The sequence below is a fragment of the Vitis riparia genome, chromosome 7 (assembly GCF_004353265.1).
Source record: "Vitis riparia cultivar Riparia Gloire de Montpellier isolate 1030 chromosome 7, EGFV_Vit.rip_1.0, whole genome shotgun sequence".
Lineage (NCBI taxonomy): Eukaryota > Viridiplantae > Streptophyta > Magnoliopsida > Vitales > Vitaceae > Vitis > Vitis riparia.
This window is the reverse complement of record NC_048437.1, coordinates 27,844,391-27,858,224: the sequence shown is the minus strand read 5'-3', so window position 1 is coordinate 27,858,224 and position 13,834 is coordinate 27,844,391. Positions and strand designations below refer to the sequence as shown.

The 13,834-nt window shown below is 30.4% G+C and overlaps 1 protein-coding gene across 1 annotated transcript; it reads left to right on the top strand.

Annotated features, from left to right (window-relative positions):
- Positions 1–4,003: 4,003 nt before the first annotated feature.
- Positions 4,004–13,330, top strand: LOC117918859 (cullin-1-like). The gene is made up of 20 exons (XM_034835807.1): positions 4,004–4,126; positions 5,119–5,291; positions 5,411–5,510; positions 6,729–6,914; positions 7,094–7,141; positions 7,223–7,426; positions 7,528–7,605; positions 8,342–8,431; positions 8,531–8,611; positions 8,696–8,755; positions 10,747–10,776; positions 10,855–10,941; positions 11,058–11,207; positions 11,298–11,353; positions 11,474–11,594; positions 11,769–11,930; positions 12,019–12,162; positions 12,250–12,468; positions 12,584–12,751; positions 12,890–13,330. Exons 2-20 carry the CDS (start codon positions 5,152–5,154, stop codon positions 12,989–12,991), a joined length of 2,226 nt encoding a protein of 741 aa, XP_034691698.1. The 5' UTR covers positions 4,004–4,126; positions 5,119–5,151; the 3' UTR covers positions 12,992–13,330.
- Positions 13,331–13,834: the final 504 nt, after the last annotated feature.

Sequence of the window (13,834 nt, the reverse complement as noted above, 5' to 3'; positions counted from 1 at the left end):
GCCCAAAATAATGCAATGCACTTATATAAGAAAGAATGTGTTAGTACACAATTATAAAAAAATTATCCAACATCAAAGCAGGCATCAATCAATATGTATATATAATTTAAGTCAAATATAAAAAATAATTAAACTAATCATAAAAAAGAACTAAGTGGTGTTTGTTTTTTGATTAAATATAAAAAGTCAAAATTTTTATTTTTTCTTATTAAACTAAAGGTACCTTATTTATATAAACCAACGTAATTAAATTGAATTTATCGATAATAAGTTAATTATAATTATGTTGATTAAATATAAAAAATTAAATATTTTGATTTTTTTTAATTTAGTAAAAAAACAAATACCGCCTAAATCATATAAACATGCTAAGAGGAGTATAATAGGACAATACACATGCAGTTATAAAATAAATTTAGAAGTGTGTTTAGCAGTGATTTTATAAAGTGTTTTTAGTTTTTTTTATACTTGAAATATAAAATATTTTAATTGTGAAAAATACTATAAACACTTTCTAAAATTACTATCAAACGCACTTTAAATAAAATATTTATACAAACCAAAAACTAAAGACGAGTAAAAACACACTTATTAAGATTGAATCAACAAGTTATGCAAAATGTAAAAAAATTTGAGTATCTAATAAACATTTATAAAATAAATCTATTTAAAATATTTAGAGACGAGATAAAAATAAAAAAATAAAATTCTAAAAATATATAACATGTCTAGATTATATTTCAAAAGACAACAAAAATCTAAACATGCACTATATAATAAAGATTTCATCAAACATCTCGAAACTCAGAGATAAGACTGAATAACTTTCATAAAAGTTGAATAAGTGGTGCAAAAATGCCATTTATCATAGATTTTAAAAATTATATTTTGATCATGAAAATGTCATAGAAAAAAAGAATTGAAGGGAATTCCAATAGCCCGAAATATAAACTATAATCGCTCTATATTGTTAAAAACTTTGTTTTTAAAATTTATTTAACTATTCTTATATAAACTATAGAACAACAGGAAAAATTGCAGTAATGTATTTTATTTGCTTTTATGATTTTTTTAATTTATTATTATTTTTTAAAAAATATTATTATTTTTTAAAAATTATATTTTCTAAAATATTGTTGTTTTTATCTTATTTAACAAATAGTTATTTGCCAAAAAAACAAGACACAAATATTTATTTTAATAAATATTATTTTCAAAACCAATTTTCCTTTGGTACCAAAAAAAGCAAAGTAAAAACAACCCCTGTTTATTTTCTAAATTTTTTATATTCTATCTTATTCACTCTTTTTTTGCCTTAGGCCATACATTTTAAAAATAAAATATTTACTCAAAACCAAAAATAACAATTTCTAGTGACAACCATTCATGCAACTTTGTTTGACTTACTTGTTTATACGGAGTGGGATAGAAACTTGCCTTTTAAAGAGTAATTTAAATAGCTATTTTGAAATTGTAATAAATTTAAATTTTACATAAATAATTTAACTAAAAATACAATTCCGAGTATAATATTATTATAAAAGTATATTAAAACTTTACAACTTATCATGAGTTTAAAAATAATCTTCTAAATTCTAAATTACTCCTACAATTGTCATTTTTTTTATAAATATGTTATTAAAACATTATAAAAATATATATATAAAAAAAAACCCCTTATTTAAATGGTCATCAAATCAAATTCAATTTCATAAGCTTACAAAATGCATTTAACAAGGATATGATATTGAATGATTGCCGATAAAAGCTATTTTCTAGTTATATAAGAAAACCAATTTTATTTGTGTTTTATTCCATGAAAACTTTTATTCTGTAACATTTTATATTTTTTATTTATTTTATCAAACATATATTTGAATGAATATTTTTAATCATTTTGTTTTTCGTATGATTAGAATACATTGGTGTTGATTTTATAAAGTATTTTTAACATTTCTAATAATAATCAATTTTTTATTTTTAAGTATCATAATTATTAGAAACACTTCATAAAGTCAATGCGAAACATATTTTTAGAGTTTGTTTGACAATTATTTTAGAAAACACTTTTAACATTTTAATATTTAATTTTTTTTCTCAAAATAGTTATTTTCAAGTGATAAAAATATTAGAAATGTTTATTGAAATTATTACCAAACGATGCATTTGACAGTGATTCTAACATTTATAATGCTTTAAATTTTTTATGTTTAAAGTATTAAAAAAACTATAAACATTTCATAAAAAACTATTACCAATAGTTTATTTGATAGATATTTTAATAAATGTTTTTAACTTTTCTAACATTGAAACTTGTATATTTCAAATATAAAAAATATTAGAAATATTATATATCTTTGATCTCCATTATCACCAAAACATATGCAGAATATATTTATTTATTCATTTAGAACATGCATTTATTCACATGGAACATACTCGAATCCATTTCCTGACTTTTGGTTGAAGATGTATGGATCTTCTAAGGCTGAGGAGGGAAACCAAGGTCATTGGATTCTCTTTGGCAATGGGAAGCGGGAGAGATTAGGGTTATGTTCTATTCAAATATGTGATATTACAAAATGAACAGACCCTTGACCTTTTATATCCTCCTGCCTTAGGGACCATATCCATTGGGCTATTGGGTCTCACGAGTCTTTGGCCCATCATCTAAGGCTCGTGATGGTGTTTGGGCTCTACACATAGGTGACTCATATTTTTGAACGAACAAAAAACAAATAGAAAGAGGTGAATAGCTTATGGACTCACATATCTAATAAAAAACACTTATTAGAATCACACTAGCAACAATAGCTAATAAATATTTTCCAAAATCAATAGCAACACACTCTTCGTTGAAACAATAAAACTACGTAGGCTAAATAAACTTTATTATTTTGTTGCATAATTTTAAAAGAAACCTTGTTATAAATATTGGAAACTTCACTTGTAATTGTACTAAAAGGAAAAGGATTTGATCAACTATGGTTTCAATAATATTAATAAATTAATTTTTTTAATTATAAATCTACTAAATTGGGGACCCTAAACATATATATTTTTTAATTATCACATAAAATGAATATTTAATTATATTATTTGGATACATTTCTTATTTTTGGTTTTTAAAGAAATCAAAGATTTTCTTAAATATTATTAAAATGCAAGAAATCCAAGAGAATTATATTGAAAATATAATAATTTTTATAACTTATTAAAAAATTTGAGGTAGTACAAGGTTTTAGTAACTGGATTTAAAATTTTTGGAAATAATTTTTAGGAACGTAAGGAAAACAAATGTATTTTATATAAGAGTTTCTATTTTTTGTCTTCAAAAATAATAAATAGAAAATATGTCCCAAGGACTAAATATATTTATTTTTATTTAAAAAAAATTAAAGTAGACATATTTGTGATAATAATCTCTCTATATGTACAAGAACGTAAGAGAAAATGAATTTTAAAGTATAAGAATTAAGTCCCGTTTTGGGCATGTTTTGTAAAATTTATTTTTAAAAATTATTTATTATTTTTCAAATTTAAAAATAATTTTTTAAAATAAATTTAAAAAATATGATGAAACGAGCTCATATTTTTCTTTTTGTTTTTAAAAACTAATAAAAATAATTCTTATTTGCTTTCTAAATATTGTTGTATATTTTTTAAAAATGAAAAACTATTTTTAAATCACACCATCAAAAAGATTTTAAAAAGTTTTTAATTTTAAAAAATTCTTATAAATCATATTTAGCAAATATTTAAAAAAAATTGAAATTGTCAAATTGGATGAAAAAAAATTATTTATTTTATTAAACAAATAATTTGTAAATAATGAGATTTCAAGAAGAATTATAACTAGTAATTTCTAAAAATTTAGTATTTTATTTGAAATAACTTTCCTAATTAGAAATCCCACGCATATACGAAATAGAAGTCAAATCCAAATACAGTAATAACAATTGAAGTAAATTTCCAAATTCCGTCTATAAAAATTAAAAAGCCCTCACCGTAGTGTATTCCACATATTTCACTGATGTTCATCAAATCCTACGTGCTAATTTCCTCTGCGATTCTCTTTCCAATCTCTAGGTTTCGAATTTCTCTCTGCGCACCAGGTCAAAGCCAGGTACAGCGTTCAATTTCGCCATCAATTACTTTCGTCGTATTGTTTTTTTTTTTTTTTTTTTTTTTTTTGTGGGGTGGGGGTGGGTGTTTATAGTTTGATCAATCTCTGAATGGTTGTTTCATTGAATTACTGTTTTATTTCGAAATCTGGAGTTTGATTGTTTTTCCGTTCGTGTTGGTCGGCCTTAGTTCTGAGGGATTGGTTTGGTGATTTCAGTTCTCTGAGGTGATGCCTGCATCCGTTCATGTATTTGAGTTTATTGTGTGGGAGTTGTGTTCCGCGTGGAATTTGGTCTGGGTCCTGTTTTGGGCGTGGATGTTGATGGAAAAGCGGGGAAAATTTGGGTTTTTGGGTTTGGAGTTTTTTCTCAGAAGCCTAGCAAAAAGAAAAGAAAGACAAATTTGAATTTTATGTTTTACTGTGTTCTAGGTTTTGGAACAATGACTGAATTGTGTAGCCTTCTTCTTTTGGCCTTATTTTTAATGTCTAGCAATTCTGTTCCTAATTCTGGCCACCATGTGCTGTCATGTTATCTATTCAAGACGAACTTCTCGTCTCTCTGGCTACTGAGAAAACTGAGGAAAAGAAAGAGAAAATAAAATTTTAGAACCTATTCATTCTGAAATAAAACGTAAAAGATCTGTGTCAACTGAGCTAGACAGTTGGTTTTGGGCTTCTTTGATTTTGATTTTTGATTTTTTAATTCTTTTATTCTTTGTTTTTATTTTTTGTTTTCCTCAGTAACTTAACTTAACTGTAGCCGAACTTCTTTTAGTACCCTGTCATGGGGCTTTTGTGTTTGCTTTGTCATGTTTTATAAAATTTCTGAAATTCATTAAGATGGTTATTTTACTACTACTAATGATTTTTTCCCCCTTTCTTATATACACTATTTGCATGAAGAACATGAATTGGGTTCTTGTTATCATTGTTTTTTATTTTTTAAATGCACTGTTGGTGGGATTGTAATGCTTTGTTTTGTATACATGCAGATTATTGGTTGAAAAGGAATTTAGAACGCCAACATGACAATAAATGATCACAAAATAACCGACTTAGAACATGGATGGGATTATATGCAGAAGGGGATCATAAAGCTGAAGAAAATTCTGGAAGGGTTACCAGAACCACAATTCAGTTCGGAAGATTATATGATGCTTTATACGTATGCTTCTTTTATTCCGTTGCTTGACCGATGCTTTCCATTTTTGTTTCAATCCCATTGTTTGTTAGGAAGGCACTATTGTTTGCATTGTTCTGATTTGTGATCAATTTTGATTGCAGAACAATTTATAACATGTGCACCCAAAAGCCCCCTCATGATTACTCTCAACAGCTTTATGAAAAATACAGAGAGGCATTCGAAGAATACATTACTGTAACTGTGAGTATTATTACTATTCATGTATGTTCTTTTCTTTGTCAATGTTCATTTTAAAGTTTTGATTCCTGCTATGTTACTATTTGTCTGCCTAGACATTTATAAATTCTCTTTTACCAAATTTAAATTGAAAATTCCCTTGAGGCAATATGAATATTGACCATGGGATTGCTAATGTTTGGAGGAAGACTCATCTAGCCATGTAGCCATGTGGGGGCAGAGATGGAATAGACTGGTTTTTTCTTTAGACACAGTACAAAATAGAAAAGAATCATTGATTCATATCTAAGCACCCATGGATTTGGAAGAAGGTAATGGACCAGTGAGTGAAAATAAATCTGAAATAATAAGAATCTGGTCTATGATTTATTGATTGTGTGTGTTTGTGTGTGTGTGTGTGAGAGAGAGAGAGAGAGAGAGAGAGGAATGGTGAATGGGGAATGAGTGGGCAAGGGAGATGACAGAATTTTTTTTCTTGGATCTAACTCAAACTCACCACTCCATCCTTTTTACCACTTAATCCAAGGTCTAGATCTACCTCAACCTCACCCGTGACATCCCACATCCAGGGGGGAAAGTTTCTGGCGCTATATAATTATGAACTTCTCTTAACCAAGTAGACGCGTTTTAAAGTTGTGAGGGTCCTTTTGGGTTTAAAACGGAAAATATCTACACGGTTAGAAGTGGGTCGTTACAAATGGTATCAGAGTTGATCCCCAACCTCGGTGTGGGGTTTGTTTGACCCCGTAAGGGTGTTTGTTTGGCCCCACAATCCCGTGGGACACAACGAAGACGTTGTGTCTACATGGGGAGTGTTTGTGATATCCCACATCGGATAGAGGAGAAAGTTCTTGGCGCTATATAAGCATAGACTCCTCTTAACCAAGTAGACGTGTTTTAAAGTCGTGAAAGCCCCCTTTGGGTCCAAAGCGAACAATATCTATACGGTTAGGAGTGGGTCGTTACATCACCACTCTACCCTCATATGTTATCGAGTTCTGTGAGGATTATTGGTTGGACATTATGTATGAGGAATAGAATATATTGTTGAAAGACAAATTATGAATTTTTTTTTTTTGTATATATGTCTATGTGTGCTTTGTCATGCAACATTTTGGACACATGAGGTATGTTTCATTGATTTTTTTACTTGATTTTGAGTTTCTTCACTTTTCTGATGCTGCTATGTCTGTTTTTATTTTTTATTTTTTTATTTATTAGGTATTGCCCTCTTTAAGAGATAAGCATGACGAATTTATGCTCAGGGAGCTTGTGAAGAGATGGGCAAATCATAAAGTTATGGTTAAGTGGCTGTCACGGTTCTTTTATTATCTGGATCGCTATTTCATTGCTCGGAGGTCACTTCCTGCACTTAATGAAGTTGGACTTGCTTGCTTCCGGGAACTGGTTTGTATGAGTTCTTATGTGTCATCACATTTCTTATATTTGTATGGATATAAAAAGCCTAAACTACAGCAGCTACTTTGGGCTATGATTTGGACTACTGCTTATGTTTCAATCTATTTGCTTTCCCTGCTCCAAATTCTTTTTTTGAGTAATTCTAAAATTTTCTTTTCTGATTACAGGTTTACCAGGAGGTGCACGGTAGAGTCAAAGATGCTGTAATCAGTCTTGTAAGTTCTTTGAGTCAACTATCCAACATGATTCTTTGCCTTTTACAAATTAAGGTTTATTAACCAATGCTTGTGGACCAGATTGATCAAGAACGCGAAGGAGAGCAGATTGATAGAGCTTTGTTGAAGAATGTTCTGGATATTTTTGTTGAAATTGGAATGGGAAAAATGGATTATTATGCAGATGACTTTGAAGCAGATATGCTTAATGATACTGCTGCTTATTATTCTCGGAAGGCATCAAACTGGGTGCTGAAAGATTCTTGTCCAGATTACATGTTAAAGGTAAATGTTTGCATCCATTATGTCGCTTAATTGTTTATTTCTTCTCCTGTAATTTTTTATCAGCCTGAGTGGGTTTACACCTCTGGTGGATGTGCATATAGGCTGAAGAATGCTTGAAAAGGGAGAGGGATAGAGTTTCTCATTACCTGCATATAAGCAGTGAGCCAAAACTAGTGGAGGTTAGTTTTTTCTCAATATGTGTGCATGTATTTATGAATTTTCTTATGCATATATTTCTAATAGTAGTATAGATTATTTCTTGTTTATCCAGAATAGATGTTCAGGAATTCACTTTTGTATGATACATATTGCGATGTTTAGAAATAGAGTTCTTTATCTAGTAGTTTAAGTTTCTTCTCAGCAAAGTTAAAACATTAAGAAGTTAAAAAAAAATAAAATAAAAGAAAGGATTCCTATCCCACAGAAAAACAAAATAGAAGGAGAAGTATGATAAATAAGCTTGGGTTGATGTGTATTTTTTTTTAACATTCTTTCATTCTTAGATATAATTGTATGCTTCTCTTATATTTGAGTTCCTAGGGCATCATATGCTCTATTTTGTGCTTTCATAAAAAAAAGGGTATAAGCTTATTCTTTACAAGAATATATGTTTGCAGGAGAAATTTGAGAGGGGTCGTTTTTAAAAAATGAGAAAAGATTTCATCTTCTATCATTGTGGTCCATCATTTTGACTTGATATTCACAAATGCATATCATCTAAATTTAGTACAGGTCAAAAGACTGATTATGCATAGTTTTGCTAGTGTTTTCATAAGCTTTTCAGTTCAAATGTTCTTCTTTGAAATTCTAACTCTGATTAATGGATGCTCTAAATACTTGATATTTTAGGTTTCAGTAAGTTTCTTTGGGTTTTCAATTTCATTAATGCTATTTGTTTTTTTTCTTTTTGTGTAGAAAGTGCAAACTGAGTTGTTGGTGCTATATGCTAACCAGCTGCTTGAAAAGGAGCAATCTGGCTGCCATGCCTTGCTCAGAGATGAAAAGGTATTTTGCAGAATCCTGTCAGTTTATTTTAAAAAAAATTTGTGCTCTGGAAATTTTCAAACAAATCATATATAAATTGTCCATTTATTTTTGTATTAGGTGGATGATCTCTCCAGGATATATAGGCTCTACCACAAAATACCTCGAGGCTTGGAACCTGTTTCTAGCATATTTAAACAGGTTGGTTGGTTTATTCTTCAAAAAGAGCATCTGCTATATGATCATTTTGACTTGCTGAAACTTTTGAGAATTTCCATGGTGCAGCGTGTCTCTGATGAGGGTCTTGCCTTAGTCAATCAGGCTATAGATGCTGCTAACAACCAGGTTCAGTATCTTGATCCATCTTCCTTCAATCCAGTAAATTTTGCATGCACTTATCTCAAGATATTCTGTCATCTTTTTAATTTGATTCTATAAGCACAAATTATTGTGTGGATGTCGGTGAATACATTTTGCTTTCGACATTTAGTGTTAAGTTGAAGATCATTCATAAGTGTTCAGGGATTTTAATTTTGTTCTCAATGTGATGTAAGAAAAATTTTCAACTAATTTAAACCAAATCGAGGAGTATTGGGTTGAAATTGAGAACATGAATAGTTTAAATTTTTTTCGTAGATATATTTATTTTAATTCTTTATCTTATTGTGATGTCTGCCTAGTAGTCAGCACGTATCAATTGATAACACATGCCAAGCATAAATTATTGGTCCTTAACTTCCACACATGAGTTAGCTATATTTAGGTGGCATTTGGTAAAAATGAAAAATTAGTGTTTGAAGTCTTAAGATACTTTAGTTTGAATTTTCCCGAATTTGTTGATTTAATGAGCTGATTTTAAAAGTCACGAGACAGATTGCTTGCAACAGCTTGGATCTATGTGAGGTAACTTGCATAATATGCTAACTAATTAAAAACCTTAAATTTTTTGCTAGAAATAATACAAATTTTAGAAAAATAAATACAATTAAATGAAAACAAATTAACAAAAACGTTTATCACATTTAACACTATTTATGTTATCATAAAAGCACTCATTTGAATTATAGTATGTAATAATATTAAGAATTCAAAATTCTACTATTTTAAATAGAATTATTTTTCTACTAACAAACACATTTTATAATCAATTCCACATTGAATGGCGCAGAGGTTCAAAGTCATCTTTGTCAGTCTCATGAGGATTGTAGAAATCGGATGGTGCTTCCCACAGTAAAAATATGATTAAAAAAATTATCTTAAGCTCAAGTCCCTTGGGCAAGATCCAGAAAATATGGTTTTAGAGGCTGTATGAGCTTGACACCATCTTGTAACTGGACTATGGTAGACAGTACTAGCCATGACACTGTCATGATTAGTACACCAGCCATGACTCAGTTTTATGGACTAATTTATTGTTGGAATTTGAGAATTTTGTATTAGATCTCAAATTTGTCTTCTCATTGCCATTTTAGATATTACTAAGTCAAGCTATATAAAATTTGGGCAATACTGTAAACCTTAGATGAGAGTGAAACAAGGGAGGAAAGAAACAATGGTTGTAGCAGGGAGCTGATGAGAAGTTGAGATTTTTGAGCAATGAAGATACAAAACTATTTTGGATTCAGAAAAAAATGATTTCTTTTAACTTATTACTTTAAGCTAGTTTTGACCATAAGGATGAGTCTAGTTCATGGGTATTTTAATTAGGGAATGTGTATTTTATATTCAAATATAACATTACTATGTTTAGGTGCTCATACCTTAGGAAGTTTTAATTTCTTGAATATGGAATACTCTCAAAATTGGAAAATCTCATAACCATGGAATGCTTGGTATTTTTTACATTCCCTTTGTTAGGAAATAAAGATAAAGGAAGTTGTCCACCTATTTTTATTTATGACTAGATCCAATATTTATGAAATATTGTTTGAGTGATTGGTATGTAAATTTTCATGAATTCCTAAATAGCCAATCATTATAATGAAGATAAAATTAGTAGAAATTTCAAATTCCAAACTTTAACCAAACATTAAAATTGAACTATTACATTGATTACATTCCATGACATTATTTTCACTTGTGATTTCAATCCCTAAGTTTGGATGCCGGTGAACCAAATGCACTTCAAGTGGTATCATTATTTTTCCAAACATACTTAAGATGCTTAATGACTTAAATTAACTCATGAAGTCATATTAAGTCTTTAAAGTCGGTGTTACCAAATGCCACCTTTATGTTTTCAGCTTTTAATATTACATCATAGACTTTGTTGTTGTGTTAGAACTTTCTTTTACCAGTTGTTATGCAAAGTCCTTACAAGTATTATTTTTCCACAGGCAGAGAATGTGCGCAGTGTGCATGAACAGGTAAGCCTCTTGAGCTGTAGTTTCAAGAACTCATAAGGGTTGGAAAAATTATAGATTGACAATACTGTGTGCTTTCAGGTACTTGTCAGAAAAATTATAGAGCTGCATGACAAGTATATGGTGTATGTGTGCAATTGTTTTATGAACCAATCTCTCTTTCACAAGGTTAGCCTATGTCATATCTAGTGTTTGTTTGGTTCCTGAACTATTTTTGGCAACTGGTTGTTTGGTTCTTGAAGTATTTTTTTGGGTCTAAAATTTCCCTTTTGGCTGTTTTCTAGGCCCTGAAAGAGGCTTTTGAGATATTTTGCAACAAGACTGTTGCAGGCTGCTCGAGTGCAGAGCTACTGGCTGCATTCTGCGACAATATTCTGAAGAAGGGTGGGAGTGAGAAATTGAGCGATGAAGCCATTGAAGACACACTTGAGAAGGTTATGCATCTTTCATGAATTTTTTTTATTGAGTTTCAGTTGATGATTACTCCTGGCATTGATACTAAACTATGATCTTGTTTTTTGAAGGTGGTTAAACTGCTTGCATATATCGGCGATAAAGACCTTTTTGCTGAATTCTACAGGTAAGTCAATTTTTTAAGTGCATGCTACTGTTTTTTATTTTTATTTTTAATTCTTTTTTCAATTTAAGGTAATGTTCAAATATGAATTGTATGTTGTCTGACTGCTGTCACTTTTGGCAGGAAAAAGCTTGCTCGTCGTCTCCTTTTTGACAGGAGTGCTAATGATGAGCATGAAAGGAGTATTCTGACAAAGTTGAAGCAGCAATGTGGTGGACAATTCACCTCAAAGATGGAGGGAATGGTGAGTTGGCATGAGATATTTTGCTAAGATCTTCAGTCTGTACTTATAATTCTGACATTTATTGAGGCTTCTCTATAATGAAGAAAAAAAGGGGGAAAGATGGAGAGAGAGAGGGAAGAAGAAGAAGAAAATTGATCAAGATAGCATTTGACATGATTTTTTTACTCCTTCCAGGTCACAGATTTGGCGTTGGCAAGAGAAAATCAAGGCCACTTTGAGGAATACCTTAGCAATAACCCAATTGCAAATCCTGGGATTGATTTGACGGTTACTGTACTTACGACTGGATACTGGCCAAGTTATAAATCTTCTGATCTCAACCTACCTGCAGAGATGGTAACATATCAACTTTCCTCTGCTGTTCTGAAGTTTTACATTAAATAAAATGTTTTGCCTACTCTTTTTTTCCTTTTTAAAATTTCAGGTAAGATGTGTAGAAGTTTTCAAGGAATATTACCATAGTAAAGCACAGCAGAGAAAACTTTCTTGGATATACTCATTGGGCAATTGCAACATTAGTGGCAGGTTTGATTCAAAAACAATTGAATTAATCGTGTCAACCTATCAGGTAATTTATTTTATAAACTACTATCCGTGGGTTGAGATTTTTTACCGAGTTTGTGAATCTTGAATTTCTATTATCTTTATTTTTCAGGCCTCTGTCCTCCTGCTATTTAATAATTCAGACAGGTTGAGTTTTTCGGAAATCATGGATCAGTCAAACTTGGGCCATGATGACTTGGTTAGAGTGCTCCTTTCTCTGTCATGTGCAAAGTATAAGATTCTCAACAAGGAACCAAACACAAAAACCATCTCTCCAACTGACTACTTTGAGTTTAATTCCAAGTTTACTGACAGAATGAGGAGAATCAAGGTTTGAAATCATTTGAGAGATCCCACACTCCAATTTATCTTTCTTAACTGCTTAATATGATTATATTTTTTTAATCCAGAGTATGATAAAAGTTAATGAAATTCTTCCACTGTAGATTCCTCTTCCACCTGTTGAGGAAAGGAAAAAGATAGTTGAAGATATTGACAAGGACAGAAGATATGCTATTGATGCCTCAATTGTGCGCATAATGAAGAGTCGGAAAATCTTGTCTCATCAACAGCTGGTCACAGAGTGTGTTGAGCAGTTAAGCCGCTTGTTTAAGGTATGATATACTTTCTCGAACTTTTACATGACAACTCTCTTGCACCTAACTAAACTGTTGGACGACCCCTTGTAATTTTTCTGAATCTTTCAATAGCAGTAATGGATATAATAATGATCTTGGAATGTTGATGTGCAGCCTGATTTTAAGGCAATAAAGAAGCGGATTGAAGATTTGATCAGCCGAGATTATCTAGAAAGAGACAAGGAGAACCCCAACTTGTATAGGTACGTCGCCTGATTAAATCTGGTGGATGTCCAAGTGACAGACCGAAAAATTTACACGCCATGGGGTACCTCCTTGGAATATACCAAAGCCCTCTGAACATACCAAGAAGTTAGACAGCTTAAGTGGTTTTTACTTTCTTTCTTTTTTCCTCTTAGTGATTTGCATTTTTATAAGAAAAAAGGCCATTTTTAGGCTTTTTGTCATCCTTTTTGGATGGGGAAAAATATTAGGAATTGCGACTATGTACAACACTTATTGGGCATGCTGCATTTTTTATGTCAACATCAGCAATGGCCCATACATAATTTTCTTTTCCTCTTTAATAGTAAGATCTAATTTTTGGGCATTCAACTTCTATATAGTATATATACCCAACTGGCAGGATATCCTGATGGTTTTGGGTCTTATTCAAACTTCTCTATGTGGCCTTCTGTCAAGTGGATAATTTTATCCTTTGTTTACAAACAAAATGACAGCTCCCCTTCTATTCACAACCAAAGTTGATTTCAGTAACAAATAGCAGTTTTGATAGGTTAATGGGTTTGAACCAGAGTTGAAATCTGATTATTTATTGGCCTTTGCAAAATCAGCTGAATATTAAAATATGCTTAAAAAGTAGCCAAGTATTGGCTTATAAACTCTTCAATAGAGACTTCCAAACCTTGTAATATGTATGCAGGAAAAGATAAAATAACAGAAGAAAACAACAAAGCAAGAATGTTAAAAGTTTATTTCATGATGTCATTAAAAAATTGTTTTTGGTTTTTAAAAATGAAAAGTAGTTTTTGAAAATTTATAACATTATTTTACCATGTTTTTTTGTTTTTAATTTTTAAAAACAAAATGAAATAAAAA